The 22002-nt window shown below is 40.4% G+C and overlaps 3 protein-coding genes across 6 annotated transcripts; 2 read left to right on the top strand and 1 right to left on the bottom strand.

Moving 5' to 3' along the window:
* The first annotated feature begins 332 nt into the window (after nt 1-332).
* LOC120728885 (leucine-rich repeat LGI family member 2-like) lies at nt 333-5874 on the top strand. Its single transcript, XM_040024144.1, has 8 exons — nt 333-885; nt 1055-1126; nt 1344-1415; nt 1624-1695; nt 1829-1900; nt 2233-2402; nt 2920-3084; nt 3930-5874. The coding sequence occupies exons 1-8, from the start codon at nt 713-715 to the stop codon at nt 4763-4765; spliced, it is 1632 nt and encodes a 543-aa protein (XP_039880078.1). The 5' UTR covers nt 333-712; the 3' UTR covers nt 4766-5874.
* A 3900-nt stretch (nt 5875-9774) lies between these two features.
* On the top strand, nt 9775-18619 carry LOC120728883 (coiled-coil domain-containing protein 149-like). Of its 4 annotated transcripts, XM_040024139.1 has the most exons (13): nt 9784-10046; nt 11242-11403; nt 11518-11556; nt 13076-13183; nt 13400-13516; nt 14645-14817; nt 15432-15504; nt 15616-15700; nt 15847-15994; nt 16466-16542; nt 16664-16699; nt 16865-16939; nt 17035-18619. In XM_040024139.1, the coding sequence occupies exons 1-13, from the start codon at nt 9996-9998 to the stop codon at nt 17568-17570; spliced, it is 1680 nt and encodes a 559-aa protein (XP_039880073.1). In that variant the 5' UTR covers nt 9784-9995; the 3' UTR covers nt 17571-18619. The 4 variants fall into 4 exon arrangements, with proteins under 4 accessions (XP_039880076.1, XP_039880075.1, XP_039880073.1 ...); XM_040024141.1 differs by lacking the exon at nt 16664-16699 and having other exon boundaries at nt 9782-10046; nt 15847-15965; nt 17035-17046; XM_040024140.1 differs by lacking the exon at nt 16664-16699 and having other exon boundaries at nt 9793-10046.
* An 804-nt stretch (nt 18620-19423) lies between these two features.
* Nucleotides 19424-21306, bottom strand: LOC120728884 (extracellular superoxide dismutase [Cu-Zn]-like). The gene is made up of 2 exons (XM_040024143.1): nt 21179-21306; nt 19424-20651 (listed from the first exon to the last, which is right to left on the bottom strand). The coding sequence occupies exons 1-2, from the start codon at nt 21190-21192 to the stop codon at nt 20018-20020; spliced, it is 648 nt and encodes a 215-aa protein (XP_039880077.1). The 5' UTR covers nt 21193-21306; the 3' UTR covers nt 19424-20017.
* Between the last annotated feature and the right edge of the window lie 696 nt (nt 21307-22002).

Raw genomic sequence — 22002 nt, 5'->3', positions numbered from 1 at the left:
TTTACCCTGATTTTTGACTTTTAGTATTTCTTTTTTTGTTAACTTATTATTAAAAACAGACTTTTAGTCTCAGACTTTTTAAATAAAGCTTATGAGAATAATAATAATAAAAACAATCACCAGGAGAGTGCATTTGGTGAACTGATGACTTTTCTGTTTCTTTTTTAATATAGAAAATGAATTGAGCCTCTGAAATGCCTCTGTACCAGTTGGTAACTACAGCTGAGAGGATAATTCAACTACCAGGTTAAAAAGTGCAATTAAATCTCTTCCTGGTATGTGGAGGGACTTTATTAGGCTATTTTCATTGGATTTGGTACTTTCTGCATAGTTATGCAGAATGTATCACGTGATGAAATCCACGACAGACGCGGGCAACTATTATGACAGTATTAATACTCTCCATGGTGCTGAAAAACCGAGGTCTGTTTGTGTTTTCTATTGATTGCCCCACTTTGAATGCGTCTTTAAGTCGAGCACTTATTAAATGCATATATACACAAACGCTGCCTTGAAGTCTTTCGACACAAATCACCTCTGATCACTGACGTCCGACACCAAAGCAGCAGCCCTCCAGGACGCAGCTGCAGCCGTATCAGCCTGTGTCAGGGCTTTCCACTGTAGTGCTGCATTCTGATGTAGCCCAGCGGATACACAAACGACACGCTCAGACCTCGCATTCAGTCGCTGTTTTTAATGTCTACGAAGCATCATGACACTTGCTAAGCAGTGGCTGGCCGGATTCGCGCTCCTGTGCATTTATGTTGCAGCTGAATCGAAAAAGAATTTCAAATGCCCTTCAGGATGCTCCTGCACAAAGGAGACCATCATCTGCGTCGGCACTTCACAGATCCCCCACACTATACCGAAAGAGATCAACTCCCTGTAAGTACATTTCTTTGGCTATGAAGAGGGTTATTAAAATCCGTCAGTGAGTCACAAGATAATATTAATACCGCATTCAGAAGAATAATTGACTGCCTGTAGTGGGATTTCGTGCCTGACGTGTCTGGTACAGACTGTTAACATGTCCCTAATGTGTTTCACTCAACAGGAGCATGGTTAATGGATCAATTGCGGAAATTACAGAGGGGATGTTTTCACTTATGCCTTCTCTTCAGCTGCTGTAAGTACCCACTGATTACTTGGTGATTATTGACGTCTTAGAGGAGTCACACCCAAACAAATAAGGCACACGGATTTATTATTGGTTAAGTTGTTTTTGGTTGCTTTATACTGGAAACCAAACAACTAAAAGTTGTTTTTTAAAGGAAAGTTTTAATATTTTAAGCTGTAAAGCTTTTTTTGTTGTTGTTGTTGTTGTTGTTTTTTTACCTTTACAGGCTTCTTAATGCAAATTCTTTGACCGCAATCAAAGATGATGCTTTCTCTGGTCTGCCTCATCTAGAATATTTGTGAGTATTATTAAACAAATTCTTTCATAATCTAAAAAAATCTCAGTCACCAACAACTTTTTAACTTATCCCAATACCCAATGCCCTCACCAGTGGAGCAGAAAATCAAAAATAATAAACAGTGCACGTGTGCTTTTCAGACATGACAAAATATATTTATCTTTCTCTTGTCATTGACAAATCTGTTCTGTTACTATTCATGGAACAGGTTCATTGAAGGGAACAAGATAGAAACCATCACCAAAAATGCCTTTCGTGGTCTACGAGGGTTGACTTATCTGTAAGTTTTGCTGTCATCTTCTCTCCTAATCATGACAGCCGCAACGGCAACATTTCACAGTTAAAGTGAAAAAAACAAAACAAAACAGAATTGTGTTTTTTTTTCCTTCTCATTCTTTGTGTTTCTGGTTTAGCTCCCTTGCAAATAACAAGATAAGGTTTCTGCCGAGGGATCTCTTTTTTGACTTGGATTCCTTGCTGGAAATGTGAGTAAGCAGTTGTTGTGTCAGCAGTGTGTATGTGGGTGTGTTTAAGAGAGAGAGAGAGAGAGAGAGTGTGTGTGTGTGTGTGTGTGTGTGTGTGTGTGTGTGTGTGTGTGTGTGTGTGTGTGTGTGTGTGTGTGTTTTTCTAACTGAAGCTGACTCAGACTGCACTTGGCAGTGTTCAGCATTAAATCCTCCGAGTGGTATGATATCTATCTATCTATCTATCTATCTATCTATCTATCTATCTATCTATCTATCTATTTTGTTTTCCAGTCATTTTTGTCTCTCGTCTTAATCCTTTGTTGTTGATCATTCCCTCTGTGATGCATCAGAGATCTGCGAGGCAACTCTTTCCAGTGTGGCTGTGAGAACAAGTGGCTGATGACATGGCTGAAAAACACGAATGCCACAGCATCAGATGTCTTCTGCGCAGGCCCCAGTGACATGAAGAGCAAGCGGCTCAATGACCTTCCTATTCCACCGGGCGAATGTATTTCCACAGGTGAAATAACAAGGGCATGATGAAAGGCATTTCTGTCATTCTAAAATCAATAAAAATGTTGAATAATTAATCATTTGCTCTCAAAAAGAAACAGATTCAAGGTTTGCTAACATGTTTCCTCCTGAAAACATAGACATATCCACACATGCTGCATAACCTTTGCAAAAAAAAAAAAACAAAAACACACACACACACACACAAAACACAATACGTTTATATTTGCAGATATAAGAATGAAACTGAGAGCCAAATGCCTGTTCCAAATCTCACAACAATCCATGCAGCAGTTGGTGAAATATTTTGTGCAAAACCTTATGGTCACTGCAAATGACTGTTAAAAAACATACAATCTCGAAAATAAAATATTACTAAGCTGAAAGCCAAATTTAATAGCCCTGAGTACATGAATGAGGCTTCTCAAAGCACTGAAATGTAACTGAAGCTGTGAGTATGTAAATTTTGGTGTTTTCACTTAATCAGCAAACCAGCAGTTTCTGTTTTTGTCTGCATCTCACAGACTTTGTGCGTCATCAGTCCATCCCCATTCAGTCCATATCAGCGGACATCTTCTCCTTCAAAGACGACATCTTTGTAGCGATGGCCGCCCCAAACTCCAACAGCTGCATAGTCATGGAGTGGGATCACATTGAACTGAACTTCAGAAAATTTGATAATATAACAGGTTTGATAACATCCATAAAGCTGGTAAAGTTATTTTTTTTTTCAGTGTCAGTAGATTTCATGAAAAGACCAAAATAGATCAATGAATGGTCCTGCATACATTTTAACTGCACATCCAAATCATGGATATTGACTAACTGACATCCTCCAGGTCTGAAAAATGAAGTAACAGTAGATAATCAAATGGCCAACTGAGACTTGATCTGACAATTTGAGACAGTTGCCATATATTTAAAATACCCAACTTTACAGAAGAACATTTAAAGAATATTTTTGTGCAAAATACTTTTTTGGTATATAAAAGTAATTTCCCCCAGCAGCTGTAGTCTCTGTTACATGTGGGTAATCAGATACAGTTCTTCCACCAACTCTGTGTGAAGCTTTTAACCATGCATCCCACTGATCCTCACTGAACACTTTATTGCAGTAAGACAGGAAATGTCTAATCAAACATCATCTCCCAGCAACCTCCTGCATAAAAAGAAAGAAGGTAACCAGGGGAGCCACTGCTTAGGTTCATCTTCCAACTCACCTGACAACGACGCCTGCTATATGCTAAAGTTAGCTGATAACTAAACACTAGTTGTATAAAAAAGTGAGGCCAGAATCCCTAAAGTCCATTACATTCATCAACAGCTGAAAGAAACAAAAATCCAACTTTGTCATTGGTCTTGTCTTGGTCTGAACTTTGGTCTTTTCATGCTTGACCATAATGATTTTAATACTGTCATCATAGAAGTCATAGAATTCACAGATAGAATTCACAGATCCTTCAGAGTACGTTAATTTTCAACTAATACTTTCATTTTCCGTGTTGTATTATTAATGACCAACTTTTCTTCACAGGGAAGTCTGTTGTTGGATGCAAGTCGGTTCTAATTGAAGACCATGTCCTAATAATAGTCACCCAGCTCTTTGGGGGTTCCCACATTTACAAGTTTGATGGTCAACAAAACAAATTCATCAACTTTCAAACTATTGAGGTGTTCAACATCTCGAAGCCAAATGATATTGAAGTCTTTCAGATGGAAGGTCACTGGTACTTTGTGATTGTGGACAGCTCCAAGGCAGGCATGTCTACTCTCTACAAGTGGACTGACCAACCAGAACGCAATGAAACTGGTTTCTACTCCTACCAGTTTCTCCATGAATGGTTTCGTGATACAGATGCTGAGTATGTTGAGGTGGACGGGAAGTCCTACCTGATCTTAGCCAGTCGCTCTCAGTCACCAATCATCTACCTGTGGAACAGGAGTACCTTAAAGTTTATACTTCATAGTGAAATCACAAACGTTGATGATGTAGTGGCTGTCAAAGCTTTCCGGGTGGAGGGTGACTTGTATCTGGCCATGGCTTGCTACATCGGTGACTCCAAAGTCCTCAAGTGGACCAACAAGCAGTTCATCGACGTGCTGCCTCTTCCCTCTCGAGGGGCGATGATCCTCCAGCCGTTCACCTTCGCAGACAGGCACTATCTTGCTCTTGGCAGCGATTACTCTTTCACACAGATCTACCTCTGGAATGCAGAGTCAAAAACATTTCACAAGTTCAAGGACATTTACGTGCAGTCACCCCGGTCATTTACTGTGGTGACCACTGACCGAAGGAGTTTTATTTTCTCCTCCGGCTTCAAGGGGAAATCGATGGTCTTTGAGCATATATTTGTAGATTTAAGCTTATAATAACTACAAAAGCAGTACTGATCAAAATATACAGTGCTTAAAAAAAATTATGAGACCATTGTAAATGCTGGCGGATTAACATTGCAGAAACATTTAAAAATGACTTGGCAATTACCAGTACTGATAATTTAGGACAGCTGTGGGATGAACCTCATGGTGGTGGTCAAATAAATTTGTTAAGTACTGCATGTTGGTTAGTCGCTTCATAATGAGTGTATGCTGTCAAAGAAGTGTCAAATGCTGTGTATTGTACTTATGCAACTAGATTTATCGTTCTTGGTTTGAAACTAAATTTAATCAAGTTTTCTGCAAATAATGTGATATGGATTCAGAAAATTATGAAGGCAAGGTTAATGTTAGACCAAAGTAACTAAAGGCTGACAGAAATATAATATGACAATGCAACTGCATTAAGAAAATGTTATGGCAATACCAATACATCCTTAAAAAGGCTTGGCTTTTATCATAATTCTGTCAAGCCAACAAGCCAGACACTGTCCACACTAGCCAAAGATATCACAGACTATTACCCTCCTGCCCTACACAGGAAGTAAGTGAGAAGCGTGACCATTTACACCCTACAGCTGATGGTGTAGCTGTGCAAGCAAAACAAACTTTGTATGTCACGTCAAAATGAACACTGGCAAAAGCAAATCATGTTGTATGGTGTTGTATACTCCGTTTAATCTGCCATGTCTGAAGGAAAAAATGACCACCGTTATCGACATTGGTATTGCACAGATGTCACGGTTTTTGTAGTTTCAAAAAATTACAAAAACTGTGACATGTAGTCCTCAAAATTTTGGTATTTGAAAAAAGTGTGCATTTCTGAGGGTTTACGCTTGGAAGTAAAATGCTGAATGTTAGTCAGAAAGTCATGGCGAGTAAAAAAATGGACACTTTCTCTGAGAAGCCATCAAAAATTTTGAAGCCATTTCATTGCAGTAAGTGTTATGACTGCAAAGATAAAAGTGCATGATGCACAGTTTTCTTCCTTACCTGAAAACAGAATATCCATCCATCCATCTTCTTCCACTTTATCTGGGGCCGGGTCGCGGAGGCAGCCGCCTAAGCAGAGAGGCCCAGACCTCCCTCTCCCCAGCCACCTCCTCCAGCTTATCTGGGGGAACACCAAGGTGTTCCCAGGCCAGCCGAGAGATATAATCTCTCCAGCGTGTCCTGGGTCTGCCCCGGGGCCTCCTCCCGGTGGGACATGCACGGAACACCTCACCCAGGAGGCGCCCAGGGGGCATCCTTGTCAGATGCCCAAACCACCTCAGCTGGCTCCTTTGAATTTGGAGCAGCAGCGGCTCTACTCTGAGTCCCTCCCGGATGGCTGAACTTCTCACCCTATCTCTAAGGGAGAGGCCAGCCACCCTTCAGAGGAAGCTCATTTCTGCCGCTTGTATCCGCGATCTCGTTCTTTCGGTCACTACCCACAGCTCGTGGCCATAGGTGAGGGTAGGGACGTAGATCAACCGGTAAATTGAGAGCTTCGCTTTTATACTCAGCTCCCTCTTCACCATGACGGACTGGTGCAGCGTCCGCATCACTGCGGCCGCAGCACCAATCCGTCTGTTAATCTCGGGCTCCCTTCTCCCATCACTCGCGAACAAGACCCCAAGATACTTGAACTCCTCCACTTGGGGCAGGAACTCATCCCCGACCCGGAGTGGGCACTCCACCCTTTTCCGGCTGAGAACCAATGGCGTAGGATTTGGAGTTGCTGATTCTCATTCCCGCTGCTTCACACTCGGCTGTGAACCGTTCCAGTGCGAGCTGGAGGCCATCACCCGATGAAGCCAACAGAACCACATCATCCGCGAAAAGCAGAGATGAGATTCTGAGGCCACCGAAGTGAAAGCCCTCCGCCACTTGGCTGCGCCTAGAAATTCTGTCCATAAAAATTATGAACAGAACTGGAGACAAAGGGCAGCCCTGGCAGAGCCCATCACCCACCGGGAACGAGTCTGACTTATTGCCGGCAATGCAAACCAAGCTCTTGCAACGGTTGTATAGGGATCGAATGGCCCATAGTAATGGGCCAGACACCCCATACTCCCACAACACCTCCCACAGGACACCCCGAGGGACACGGTTGAATGCCTTCTCCAAGTCCACAAAACACATGTAGACTGGTTGGGCAAACTCCCATGCACCCTCAAGTATCCTTGAGAGGATAAAGAGCTGGTCCAGTGTTCCGCGACCAGGATGAAAACCTAATTGTTCCTCCTGTATCCGAGGTTCGACTAGCAAACGAACTCTCCTTTCCAGCACCCTGGCATAGACTTTCTCAGGGAGGCTGAGGAGTGTGATCCCCCTGTAGTTGGAACACACTCTCCGGTCCCCCTTCTTAAAGATGAGGACCACCACCCCGGTCTGTCAGTCCAGGGGTACTGCCCCTGATCTCCACGCAACATTGTAGAGGCGTGTCAACCAGGACAGCCCTACAACGTCCAGAGCCTTCAGGAACTCGGGGCGGACCTCATCAACACCAGGGGCTCTGCCACCAAGGAGTTGTTTAACTGCCTCAGTGACCTCGCCCCCGGAAATTGACGGGCCATGCCCCTCATCCCCAGACTCTGCTTCCTCCTCAGAAGACGTGTCAGTGGGATTAAGGAGGTCCTCGAAGTATTCCTTCCACCGCCCGACAATTTTCTCAGTCGAAGTCAGCAGCGCTCCGCCAGCACTATACACAGTGCAGGTAGAACACCGCTTTCCCCTCCTGAGACGCCTGACGGTTTTCCAGAATCTCTTTGAGGCAGTCCGAAAGTCTTTTTCCATCACTTCTCCGAACTCCTCCCACACCCGAGTTTATGCTTCAGCCACTGCCCGAGCTGCATTCCGCTTGGCCTGTCGGTACCTGTCAGCTGCCTCCGAAGTCCCACAGGCTAACCAAGCCCTATAGGACTCCTTCTTCAGCCTGGTGGCTCCCTTCACCTCTGGTGTCCACCATTTGGTTTGGGGATTACCACCACGACAGGCACCAACCACCTTGCTGCCACAGCTCAATGCAGCATCTTCGGCAATGGAGATGCTGAACAATGTCCCCAGTCTCCCTCGGAATGCTGTCGGCTTGCTGCCGGTACGTTGGGGTATGTTGAGGGGAGATTAGATCTAATCTCCCCTCGGCTTGAAAACAGAATATTACTAGCTTAAACCTAACTCCACTAGATTTATATCAAACTACTTTATGGCCATGCTACTGAGTGCCTATTTAATAGCAACATAACATACATAATTTACTTTTGATTCCTATGCAAAATGTATGATACTAAGTGTTAATATGGAATAATAACCATAATGTCTATTATGTGCTACTATGTACCTTTAAAGCCTTTGTAGGAGGCCTTTTCAGTCAGTGAAAAAACAAGCGTGCCCTTTTCTTTACAGAACGTTTGATATTTGTCATATATTGTAAAGATTTTTTTTCACACATTAAACAATATTAGAGCCTGATTTTTGAAAATTGGCAGTTAGATAAAAATGACAAAATGCCAACTAGTATAATCAATGTGTTTTGATAGCTTTGATAACAAGTTTGTCCTTTAATTATTCCTAATGCACTACCAACAGTGATGTATACATATTTTTTCCCATGTCATTAAAAAGTAATGCTGAAAAATAATCATGTTTTTCAGATCTTGAATCCCATGTAAGAACAGTTTGTGGAAATGCATTAAAGAACATTTAACCACAAATGTTGTATTAAATTGTTTTTCCATCATGTTTTGCTGATGTAAACATGAAACCATTAAAGTAAAGATAAAGTGTTGCAGACAGCATGTCTTAAACTGAATGTACTGTCCGTGTTTTTTGATTAGCATAAGGACAAAGACAGAATCTCATGTTTTGTTGATTTTAGGAAACAAGAAGATGGATAAAGTATTGTGATAGTGTGGGACAGTTTCCCCTAGTAGTAGTGATTTAGACCATTACAGAAAAAGTAAGGTGATCATAGAGAGCATCATTATAATCTGCTATTGTTATAACTCAGTGTGCATTGATATGACTGAGGTTCCTCTCATAACCCTGACTTAAATTGCTCGCCACTTGTCTACAGCATGCCATCAACTGTATAAATGATTATTCACTGACCAATCTTAGGGGTTTGTGCTTTACACAAGAGCGTCATAAATACAACTTCAAGCCCAAAAAAAAAGGGGAAAACTCACACCAAACAACCATATAACAACAACAGCACTAGTATAAAAAGGTTTAAGGTTTAGTCACATTTGACAAAGAAAAAGAAAAAGTAATTTAAAGGTTTTCCACAGTAAATCACATCAGGCTCAAAAATACTGTTGATTTGACCTGTATGGTAGAATTTTGGGACACAGGAAGCTCAAATGGCTATTGCATATTTATTCAGTTCAACAGTGCAGTTAGTTTTAGTCTTACAGCATCACCATCATCATAATCATTATCAACAACAACAACAACAACAACAACAATAATACTAAAATCTTGACGACATCTGATAAAATGTCATATTTTGAAATAAAATATAGAAGATCAGCTGTATGCTGACAGTGTTAATGCCTGCCTTCGTTTTAATAAAGTTAAACCATCTTATTTTCATGATTTGGCACTAGTTAAGCTATAAAAAAACAAACAAACAAAACAGAGAAACAAGTATTTTTACCCCAATTCTTATTGACTATTTTATAAATAGAGGGACATTTATTGCTTAATACAGGGGTGGGCAATTCCAGGTCCCGAGGGCCGGTGTCCTGCAGGTTTTAGATCTCACCTTGGGTCAACCCGCCTGAATCACATGATTAGTTCGTTACCAGGCCTCTGGAGAACTTCAGGACATGTTGAGGAGCTAATTTAGCCATTTAAATCAGCTGTGTTGGTTCGAGGACACATCTAAAACCTGCAGGGACACCGGCCCTCGGGGCCTGGAGTTGCCCACCCCTGGCCTAATACATCATTTGTCACGCTCTCTTACTTGTTTAGGGGTGATTACTATAATAAACACACACAACAGCTCAGCTGTTAGGCATCTCGTTCCGTTTTGGTTATTTTGTTTTAGACTCTTTCTGTTTTACGAGGTTCTGTAAATGCGACGTGACGCTTTTCTGACGTCGAGACGGACGGAAGTGATGCAAATCGCGTTTCTCGATCGCTTTAATCGGTTTTGACTCTGATTTCTGCAGATGCAGAGGGGTGATGCTTCTGTGAAACTCACTGTGCTTGGGTAACCTTTGTTCCGCCGCAGGACGCGATGGATCCGTCCAGGAGGAGCGAAAGTGACTGGCAGGGGCTGGTCAGTGAGGTGAGACTGCGAAGACGCAGAAAGGACGAGAATGAGGAAAGAGCGTAAAAAAAACCTTCACTGACGCACACTGGGACAGGTGTCCTGACCGGCTAAAATACTGTGGCGTACATGATCGTTTCACTGTGTTTTAGTTCTGTCTGCTATCGCTTGTTCGGATCCACTGAAACACTTGTGTCCAAATTAATCCGAGCTCACGGGATTAAATCTCAGCTGCTGTGGTTTCTCTTACCTGCAAGGACTGCACATGTATGAGGAAGAAGATTTGAGTTTCCTTGTACCTGCTGAGCCCGTTGCCTTGAAAAGTTACTGACTTGCACCACACTGCGAGTTGCAGCTTTAATGAAGAAACACGTTCAGATGGCTGCATATCAACGCGTTTGCTCGAGTATTTCACTTGAGTGCAGTCAGTGTTGAACTGCTTTGCATTTAAGCTACTGGAGTAGTTTTATCCTAGTCTATGCTTCATGCTACTATTTTTGTCCACAGCTTTGGTTGTGCAATACTTTGCAGACATACACTCATTAGCCACTTTATTAGATACACCCTGCACTGGGTTGAACCCCTTTCCTTTCAGAAGTGCCTTAATTCTTCATGACATTAATTCGGCAGAGTACTGGAAACATTTTGGTCCATATTTACATGCTAGCATCACACATCCATGATGTAAAGCTCCTGTCCCACCATTCTCTCTATTTGACTTAAATCCGGTGAATGTGGAGGCCATTTGAGTACAGTGAACCCCTGCTCAAGAAACTAGTTTTCACAAAGGGTCAGAGGGCATTGTAGCCTCGGTTTCCTGTTCATAGTTGACAGGAGTAGCACCCTGTGTGGTCTTAAGCGGCTGTAGCCCATCTGCTTCAAGATCTCATGTATTGTGCATTCAGAGATGCTCTTCTGCTTTTGAAAATGTTTAACCAATACATCAGATGGACAAGCAGTTAAAATAACAAGGAGCTGCAATGCAAACCGTTGCTATTTTTTATTTTTTTTTACCATCAGAAAACGTTTTTGTGCCACTATAGTAGTGTATATGTGGGTTTTTTCTTTTTTTCTTTTCTTTTACATGTTTCACAGTGCATTTGATCTTTAATGATGACCAGAGAACTCTTTAGCCCTCAAATAATCAAATAACGTTATATCGACTACATGCCAGAAGCTTTTGTTTTTCCTCAAAACCTTGCTTTCTCTGCAGTTCCTGGTTTGTAAGCGGAAGTTGGAGAGTAAGAAAGAAGCTCTTCTCATTCTGTCTAAAGAGCTGGACACCTGTCAGCAGGAGAGGGATCAGTACAAACTGATGGCCAACCAGCTCCGTGAGCGACACCAGGGACTCAAGAAGAAGTACAGAGAGCTCATTGTAAGCTGATCTGACGCAGTTTTAAAAGATGCATCGGAGCGGAGGATAAAACCTACTGCTATTAAACTTTGTGGCATCTAATGACAACTTCCTTTGTCTTTGTGTCACTGACAGGATGGAGATCCTTCTCTGCCTCCAGAGAAAAGGAATCAAGTAAGAGATTTAAAAATGCTAATCACTGCACGCAGAACTGTCTTAACTGTACTTTGATACACTTGCATTTCACAGTGATGCTGGAGACTTTCAGCAAAGTCAGTAATGTGGTCACAAGTTGGAGATCTCTTTGGATGGGGTGCTTGAACGCTTTACTACTAATATTTACTCCTAACTATTAACATCTCTACGGCGCTCTTTGTTTGACAATTACAGCACCTTGATCTTAGAATAATACATCAGATCTTTGTCTGTCTGTTTGTCCACAAACTTCTTATCCGTATCTGATGTTAAGGCCTCATCATGCTTCCTAGCATGAAGTGCCAACATCCTAAAATGATCCATTTTTATCCATGTTCCTCTAAAACTTTATAAAGTCATTGTATCATTTTATTTTTACGATGGTAACGTCTGATTTATATCAACAAAAGTTGAGTTTTGTATTATATATTTATTGCGTTACCTAGAAACCACTTAGCAACAAGCTCAAATCACCCAGTTTTAGTGTTTATGCGCCTACAGTACAGCACCTTCTAAAGGGATGGTATCATTTTCATTTCACAGTCAACAGCATGAACAGCCCAAACAGTGCTGTAGCATGGGTGTGTACTACTTATCATAATGTGTCATAGCATGACACACACAATGTTCTCACAAGTTGCTCTCTGATATAAAACTGTTGGTTAATGACACAGTAACAAAGTCACCACTGAATGAATCACAGATTTAAAAAAAAAAAATGTAATGACAATTTTATTTTTATGGTGCATTTGTTTACATTCAAACTCAGTGTGCTTAAGATCAACAATAAAAACTGAAAAAACAAGAAGAACAAGAAAATAAAACCTTAAAAGAATTTAACCTGTTTTCTCTCAAAGATTACACAGAAGAAGAAAAAGATTTGGGAAACATATTTAACCACAATTTTTTTTTTTTTTTTAAAAAGAATTTTACGTTTGGTTGTTTTGAACCTAATGTTTCAAATTGGAATGATAGAAGCTAATTTTTTTTCAAGTATATTATCTGGTGGGCGCTGTACCTGGAAGATTGGAAATGCTAGAAGGTCTATCATTCTTTTCAGAAAGATACTGATGGATTGGCTTTAATGTATCTAAGGTGGGCACTTGATCACCTCGGAACTAAAACATAACATTAAAGCCAATGAAATAGTAAGTCGAGTGAAATAAAGACATAAAATGATCTATATAACATACAAACATACCTCGCTGGCTGACCCATGCTTTGAGGCAGAAATGAGCACTTTACAGATACTTTTAAGAAACCACTTTCTCAGAATTAAATTGGCTTCTCTTGCTTCAACTTGCCATGCTCACACATCAACATGGGCGTGCATCTCCCTCAGGTGCACCAGTGGAACCAAAATGCAGTACAATAGTTCCTACATGAGAATTTTCACAATAAATGACCTAATGGCATATAAAATATGCATAGTGCAAAACAAAATACATTAACTGAAAGTAAGGCAGTAAAAATGTCTCTGTATTTACTTCATGATCAGGTGAATTTAGCCCAGCTACTGACAGACTCCAGAGAGCGAAACTCTCATCTGTCCGAGGAGGTGAAGGAGCTGAAACAGCGACTACTGGAAGCTCAGGGTGATAACAAGGTATGTTTCTAATGTATATTTGCTGAATCTTTGCCTCTCATTATTCATAAATACATTTCCAACATACCTTTGTACATTTATTTGTCAGTCTAAGTAACGATCAAGTGGATGACTGTTGTTTATTTTAAGGGCAGGTTTCAAATTGTACTGTACAAACACACCAAAGGTGTATAATTGTAGCTTAGTTGAGACTTTTCTTACTTTGTGCTATCACAGCTTCTACGGATGACCATCACCAAACAGAGGCTGGGAGACGAAGAGGTCGGCGCCCGACACTTTCCCGCGCATGAGCGAGAAGATCTGGTCAAACAGTTAGAAAGGGCGAGAGAGCAGGTGAGAGCCCCCTGCTTGATTTTGACTATTCAGCTGATATTCACATAATGGTTCACTTTTTTATGATTTACATTTATTATATACATTATATACTGGCATTTAATAGTTCTAATTGGTTCTTGCATTAGAAAAAGAAAGTTTATATTTATTTATATTTTATTTGTCAGTATTTTTTTTTTATTTATTTTAAAAGCAATCACATGAACCCTATTTCCATTTCAGCAAACCCAGTGTTTTCACCCTTAGCTGTCACAAGGTCACCATATCAGTATCAGATGAATATGATTTAAAAAGTATGATAGTTTAAAATATCACATAAGAAATAAAAGTGCTGTGCAGGAAAAAAATGGAACCGATTAGCAGTTTTCTTTAAATGTAGGTGAATATTAAAGCTGCTAACACTGGTGGCAATTAGATTTCTTTAAGCTGTGACACTTATTAGATGCTGTGCAGCGAGGTTGCATATCCCTTTCTGTCTGCTATGTGACATTGCAGAACAACCAGTAATTATACTTTAGATAGATGTAAATATATGTCAAGCACAACATGTACATTTCATCCAAATTGGATTGAATCTGTCCCTTAGGTCAGATTTCCTGTTGCGAGAAGGTGGCGCTAGGATTATAACCGAATATTTGCTTGCAGACCTCTTCTCTTAGCAATAACGTAAAGCTTTGGGGAGATCCGATGATGTTCGTCTGAGTTATAGATGAAATGGCTGACAAAATATCAAAATTCACATTATTTAGCATTTTGATTAGACTGACCAAATAAAAAGCCAGTTTGATTCTGAAGGATCTGCGTTATTTAGTGTACAACTGTAAATGGGGGGGGAAAAGAGAACACAAAAATGCAGGAACGGGGTGCTAGTAAACCTTTTATGCATAGCCACAAGTGTCATCAACTTTAAGCAATTCTGCTGGTTGTTCAAAGTTTAATTTGTTTTTTGAGTACGTCAAATCCCTCAACAATGGATTAATTTCAGGAAATAATAATAAAATTTGGAGTTTCAAGGAGGTCCTCGCATTAGAGTTCCACTTTTAATGAGAAGATGATATATATTTGACAAGAAGAGACTTGTATTGCTAGATAAAATTGTCCTACATCTTGAATCTTGTTTGGGTGCAGAACGAGGTGCTGGAGAACAGCGTGAAGTCGCTCACGGATGAGCTGCAGGATGTTCGAGCAGAGCGGGACGTGTTTCAACAGAAGGCTCATCGTCTCAATGTGGAGATGAACCACATAGTAGGGAATGATGATGTCCGCATCTTAGACATCGACGCGCTCTGCATGGAGAACAGGTTTGTTGCTCTTTTAAAAAGATCATTTTAAGTAGTACCTCTGTGATTGGCTGGCATGTTGAAGCAGTGATTTTCAAAAGTCTATTCATGTACACGTGCTGTCTTGCAATATATAGTTACATACACTGATCAGACATAACATTATGACCACTGACAGATCAACTGAACAAGACTAATTATCTCTTCATCGTGGTACCTGTTAGTGAGTGGGACGTATTAGAAAGCAAGTGAACATTTTGTCCACAGAGTTGATGTGTTGGAAGCAGGAAAAATACGCAAGCATAAGGATAGTTCAGGCTCTGGCCTCTTTCACCAGGATGATGCACCCTGACACAAAAGCAAAAATAGTTCAGGAATGGTTTGAGGTTTGAGGATCACAACAACAAGTTTAAAGTGTTGACTTGGTCTCCATATTCCCCAGATCTCAATCCAATCAAGCATTTGTGGGTTGTGCTGGACAAATAATGAGTCTAGGGACAAATGGGGTCATAATGCTGTGCTTGATCTATATATATACAGAATTTAGATAAAAATTTACTGAGTTGCAGTTGAAATTCTTCTCTACTGTTGAAACAGGTTAAACTGAACAGCATTTGTGGTTTCTGACATTTCAGGTATTTGCATGAGCGACTTAATCAACTTCAAGAAGAGGTCAACTTGCTCAAGACAAATCTGCTGAAGTACAAGGTAGTTGTAGTTTTTTTTCTGTAATTTCATATATATTTATTGTATGTTATCTTTTTTTTTTTTTTTTTTTAAACTCTTTCTTTTCTCCAAACTGTTTCCTGCTGATGTCAGAGTGCCCTGGAGTGTAGGAAGACCTCTAAAATCAGTGGAAAGCCCAACAGCAGTGCTCTGACTGGGGTGCTTTCTGCTAAACAAGGTCAGAGGAATCATGCTAGTTCAAACATCTACACTTTCTATTATGCACATATTACCCTTTAAATGTGTGAGTTCAGTTTTATTCAGTGTCTCGTGGGAAATGATGACTGCTGTTTCTTTTAACCGTGGCTCGTGACGTGCTTGCAGTGAAGGAACTGCTGCTGTCTGAAGAAAACGGCTGCAGTTTGCCGGTGACTCCTCAGTCCATCTCAGACCTCAAATCTCTCGCCACAGCCCTGCTGGAAACCATCCACGAGAAAAACATGGTGATTCAGCACCAGCGCCAAATCAACAAGTACTAAAATTCAGACTTCACTCGCACTCTTATTATGTGCTCCATAGATCACGGGTGTCAAACTGCATTATAAATAAATGCTCCTGTAGTAAATGAAAGAAATCTGTTAGCATGAGTTGGTGGACTTAAATTGTAAGAAGTAAATGTGTAAAACTACAGAAAAAGCTCTGGCGTGCCGTTGCCCAGACTGTTCTGCAGAACGTTTTTGTTAAGTCACAGAAAACTTTTTGGTTTGTTCTTAGTATAAATGGCCTTGGAGGAGTCTTTGCTATTAGTAAAGCCTGCAAAATTTATGAAAATGAAGTTAATAGTCCATAATGTATGCCCTCCTTCACATTTTCCAAGACTGAGTCTTTGCCAGGCTGATTCTGCCCCCTAGGCCTTTTATTTGACACCCCGGCTGTAGATTTTTAGCCACTTCACTTCTTGATGTAATGATGGGTCAACTGCAATATCCTTTTTCCCCATTAGGATTCTTGGAAATCGAGTAGCCGAGCTGGAGAAGAAACTAAAAACACTGGAGATGTCCGGATTATGGAGCCTTCCAGGTTATTATAGTTGTCTCAATATACTGAGACATGTGCATATCACTCTAACCTGTGCTAAGAATACTGTTTTTACAATAATTCCTCTTCCTTTTTCTGCCCTTTTGCTTCTTGCAACCTGGAGGCCTGACTTATAATGTGTCTCTGGGAATTTGCGGAAGTATGTTTCTCCAAAAACAATGTCATCTACGTCATAAACTCTCAACTTAATCTTCTTCTAATATCTACCAACACTTCTTATCGCTATCTAATCCAACCTTTTTTAAGTAGCTGTTTATGTGAACCACTTTTCTGAAAGCTTACTTTGACTGTTTTGTGATAACAGGGGGAAGAGACGCCATCATCCTGAACACGCAGCTAGTGGATTCGACCGATCCATCTGATTCTCCGGGACAGAACGGTGATTATTCAGTGGAATTATTCCTCTATTGGTCAACAGCAGTTAAAATAGGAGCTGCATTTCTTGAATGTTATTTTTCTGATTTGTTCTTAAAGGTGACAAAAGGTCAAACAAACCAGCTGAGCACGAGAGCTCCCCAGAAGACAGTGTAACACCAGCTGCGTCAGATTTTCAAGATGACGCACCAACACCATCATCGTGTGTCGAGGCCTCGAACCAAAACTGCTCACCACAGTTGGACGAGCAAGAGTCCTCAAGGCCTCAAACAGAAATGCCAGCTAGTGAGGAGTGCCAGGAAAGTGGCCAATCACAAAGCACCGCGGTTTTTACCAGTTTTGCAACAGAAGAGGGTCTGAGTGACTCCAGTGCTGATGTGAAATACTTGAACAGACCTGATCCCTCAGACCCCGGCCACTCACAGCAACTCTCAGAGAACTCAGTCCCAACAGCTGGAGGAGAGGAGTCAGATGAATGCACTGTAGGGGGGGAAAGTGTTGAAACAGAGTGTAATGTAATAGAGAGAAATAGTCACGTTACATCATCTACTACTGTGTCTACTACAGCCTCCGAAGAGCAGCAGGAGGACGTCCTGACTACCGCGGATGTTTGCAGTAGTCAGGAGGAGTTGTGATGTCGCACAGCATTAGGAAAAAACCAAAACTAATTAAAGTATTTACAAAATCCATAAAGCTCTTTAATTATTTTTTTAAATAATTCAAAAATCAAAAAAACTGATAAACGAATCTTTGGAAAACAGCATATTAGATTTCAGATGAGTGTGAATGAATCAACAGTGACTCCTACCAAACTGAAGAGTATTAACGATACTCTTCAGATGCTCTATTGTTTCTCTGCTTTCACTCGGTGCATTGTCTGAGTTCTGCACCACCTTTTGAACTGATGTCAATGTGACCAAAAGTAACTGGACACCTGTGATTCGTCATCCCCCAAACCATACTCACAGGAGTAATAATATTCACTCCTGTGAGAGTTTCTCTGAGAGTTTTAAAACGTGGTTCATTCATTCACTCGCACGTTTCATGTAGTCTGCATATCTAATGTGGCAAAACAGTGATTTCTCTTTATTAACACCAGAAAAGATGCATGCATCGGTGCTGTATGTGTTATACTTAAAGGTTTCTTTCTGCTTTTGAAGGTAACATTTACAGAGTTGTCTGCTTTAGGCGTAGGAATTCTTTTGCTTATTAAATCACATAATAAAAAGGAGTTAATGATGATCTTTTAAATGACCTTTGTTAGGTCATGAACCGGCTCCTTACTGTCAAGAATTCAGCCCTGGCATGATTTAATTCAGTCATCACGAGGATAAAAGCAATTTGACAAAGATGACAGGAAGCACTGTGTGCTTGTTCTAAATACGATGTGCCCCACGTGAACCAAGCACAAACAGACCTTCTGCTTTACTTAACATTTGCAGCGTATAATCAGCAAAGCCGCATATGACAACACTATGAGTTCATGAGACCGTATGATGATGTGATATGTCAACAATGTAAAAGCTAACTCAAATGGTTAACATTCAGAGACTACAAGTTCTAGTAGTGCTTTTTTTATCACATCAAATATTACGAAACAGTCAGATAATGTACAGAACAAGCAATATGTTATCAGAAAGTATAATAAAAAATGTGGTTATGATCTGAGAGGAGAGCTAAAAAAAGAAAAAAATAGGGTGAACAACAAAGAAGAGCTGGTTCAAATTAACCTGTGCAGTGAATTTGTGTAATAATATGGAGAAGGGTTTTGAAAATGTGCACAAATATAAATCAGTTTTAAGAAATTATACATGGGAAAAAAAACCACTTATAAATCAGTATATGGAAGCAGAGTATTAAATATTAAACTCTGCGTGGATATTTGGGTTGAACACTGTGAGGTGATATGATGGTTATACTGTGCATAAAGATATAAAAATATTTTTAGATTGTTGTATAGGTACATTTATTTATAGATACAGGTATATATTATGCTCTATAACCAAAAACAGACATATGATTTAAACAGGAAGTAGGAATTGGAAAGCATTTGCTTCCTTCTACTCCTTTTCGAACAGGAAATGGTCAGTATTTTATGGGGGATCGGTCTGTGGAGTTTATTTAATATAATGGCTTCTTTATTTCATACCCATTTTTTAATATTTATTAACATTTGTTACTTAGATGTTGGAAATAAAGATTTCATTCCTTTTATTCATTCAAATATGAGATGAGAGAGATGATGAGATGAGATAGCCTTTATTTGTCAGTTGCAGGTCTTTTGCCCACAACCGAGATGACAGACCTTGCCGACCGTACATACAATACACAAACATCACATTGGGGAGACAGGTCAGGCTAGGTAGCGAGGAAAAAAACATCGAAATGTGTAACACAAAAAGATAATACAGGAATGCACAGATATCAACACACCATGTGTTAAATGCTATACGACAGCATGCTACTGAGTAAATAAAGACAGTCTCGGTTGTTTCTTTTATCTGACCTAATTTATTGACAGACATTTGATAATTACAAGAGTCATTTCTCGAAGCTCCTCCTGAAATATAACACACTGACATCTTGATCTTATTTTTTTTATTAGAAAATTTGTGTAAATTACCTTTTGTTTTTGACTTTCAAAACCATTGTATTTGTATGCATTTTTATGTATTCTGTATTTATTTATTTTTACACAAGACCACAGCTACGACTAACTAACTTCGAGCTACAAAGACAGCACAGCTGAGGCTGATGGTACTGAAATTTATTTCAATAATTTTGGTCACAACTTAAGGACCAGGATAAGCTGAGAGGTGAATCTGATGATGGAGCCAAAGGAAAAGCAGTCCAATCATATATTTGGTTTGTTGATACTCCAACCAACCAACTGTACCATTACTAATATTGAACACCATAATTATGCTAATTTGTAGTAAGAAAACTCTTGAACAATTATTAAAGCATGTTTCTAATACTTCTAAGAAGCTACTATGCATTTTGGCAGGATGTGGGTTTAACCACCTCGTTATTTTTTTTCTTGGTATCAAACTGGAAGTAGAGTATAGCACACTACTGTAGGTTAATTCCTCCTCAGCCGCCTGGAGTACTGCTTAAAGTTCATATTCCAGAGATTGGGGGACGAAACCCCAATAATACAGCATGCGAGCCTTCGGCCTGCGTTTCCATGCAGCAGGCTCCCAGCATCTCCACCATGCCCTAAGTCGTCTATCTTTTCATGAATCACCACTGCTCTCCCAAACACAGACAGGCTTCCAAACAGTGTTGCATCAGATTCTAGCATTGTATTAATCTTCCCTTGCTGGGGCTCAAAGTTTCCAAAGTCTCCAGGGTGGTTAGGGTGATTTACACCATATGGATTGTAGTGGCCACCGGTGGAGTCACATCCCCGGCTCAGGTCTCCATACTGATGGATGTGCACCGCTCTGGGCTCCGGACTGCCGTCTCTGGGGAAGCCACTAAACCGGAGAAGGACCTTGACTTTCTCCTGAGGATGATCCTGCTTGAACAACACATGGCCGTACACTTTGGGCAGGTCCTCCGGGAGAGAGGTGCTGGGTCTCACCTTGCAGACTGCATACAGGGTGCCGTTGTTCTGCAAGACCTCTGGAGCCAATGTGTCGCTGGATGCTAAGACACATTGTTGACAGCCTGCCAGCAAAACCAACAAAGCAGCTTCCAGTATACCCACTGACCTGTAAGATATTAAAAAAAAAAATTAGGACAAGACCCCTCTGGCATGAAGGACAATTAGTGACTATAGACCAATTAAGGCAATATCTAGATTGTTCACCTTGGTAAAAAATGTCCTGCTATTGCATTTCACAATACAGCAGTACATTCAGAAATATTGTTATTGTTAAGAATCCACACTGGGGAAGCTGTAATTATGTAATTATTATCGCTGACATGTTATGTAACTGCTAAAACTCAACTCTACACAGGGTTTAAACGAGCCTCTCTTATATCATAGAACAATTTTACATAATTTTTATTTACAATCTTCATCTGCATCTAGGTATAAGGTGTACTTTAATTTACTTTAATGTAAAACTTCAGTGTTTCTAAGTCTGAGGACAAAGTGGCACTCAAAAGCTTCTCAGTTAATGTTTTTCTGACGATGTTTTTAGGCGCACACAACATCGCCCAAAAGTACAAGTGGTTAACTGTCGCAGGAATGCAAATAAAGTTAAGTACACAGTGCCAAACAAAGTCCACTTACGCGTATCGATGCATGGTCACCTGTAAAAGGCGCAGAAAAGGCTGTAAATTAAACGTAATGGTTTTCACAAGCCGAGCGCTGCAGTCTGCAGGGTGAGGATGCAAAGCGTTTCCAAACAATGTTGTATAAACTCTTGTGAACAAATGGGCGTTGCTGTTTGGCGAGGGTGGAGCAAGGGACTTAACAAGTCTTTTGATGATTTGATGAGTAAATCTCGAAATATACATTACCGTTCAGTTTGTGGGTAACAACAGAAAATGATATATTTTATTGTTCTCACGTGGTATCACACGGAGTCATTTTAACAAACCGAGGACGTTTTGCCTGATAAGAGCATAATCACGTCTGTGTAAACTCGATTCATAGAAACCTTAACGCTCAATGTACCACGTTCTCCAACCACGTTTGTCCGTGATTTGGGAGAGGGCGCAAACTGACAGGGTCAGCCTGATGTTGCTTGTGTCGCACTTGTGCCCATTATTATTATTATTATTATTATTATTATTATTAAAAATGAAAGGACAGCACAGAGTCCTATGAAAAACTAAGTACATCTATTACTGCTCCCACAGGAATTAAGAGCAGCCAGATGTTCCTAATCAAATACACTTGATAGTCAATCGTCAGAAAGTGTGAGCACCTCCATAAAAGCCAGTTTGTTGGTCTGGAGCATTCAGGTGCCGCAGTCTTCCCAGGAGTGGATATCCCAGCAAATGTATACATAAGTTCATAAATGTATTAAAAATAAATAGCTAAATAAAACAAGAGCAGTTAGCATGTTAAATGTTTACATTCATGGCAGTACAAATAGAAAAAGCCTGAAC

The sequence above is a fragment of the Simochromis diagramma genome, unplaced genomic scaffold (assembly GCF_900408965.1).
Source record: "Simochromis diagramma unplaced genomic scaffold, fSimDia1.1 OVJJ01000302.1, whole genome shotgun sequence".
Taxonomy (NCBI): Eukaryota; Metazoa; Chordata; class Actinopteri; order Cichliformes; family Cichlidae; genus Simochromis; species Simochromis diagramma.
The sequence above is the reverse complement of the archived record's forward strand: the minus strand, read 5'-3'. Positions and strand labels throughout refer to the sequence as shown.

Excerpts from the sequence above, each read along its gene's own strand:
- LOC120728883 (XM_040024139.1), top strand. The coding sequence starts at position 9,996 with ATGGATCCGTCCAGGAGGAGCGAAAGTGACTGGCAGGGGCTGGTCAGT. Across the intron at positions 13,517-14,644 it reads TAGAAAGGGCGAGAGAGCAG|AACGAGGTGCTGGAGAACAG; the intron begins GTGAGAGCCCCC and ends GTTTGGGTGCAG. Across the intron at positions 16,700-16,864 it reads GTCTCTGGGAATTTGCGGAA|GGGGAAGAGACGCCATCATC; the intron begins GTATGTTTCTCC and ends TTGTGATAACAG.
- LOC120728885 (XM_040024144.1), top strand. The coding sequence starts at position 713 with ATGACACTTGCTAAGCAGTGGCTGGCCGGATTCGCGCTCCTGTGCATT. Across the intron at positions 1,127-1,343 it reads ATGCCTTCTCTTCAGCTGCT|GCTTCTTAATGCAAATTCTT; the intron begins GTAAGTACCCAC and ends TTACCTTTACAG. Across the intron at positions 1,416-1,623 it reads CTGCCTCATCTAGAATATTT|GTTCATTGAAGGGAACAAGA; the intron begins GTGAGTATTATT and ends TTCATGGAACAG.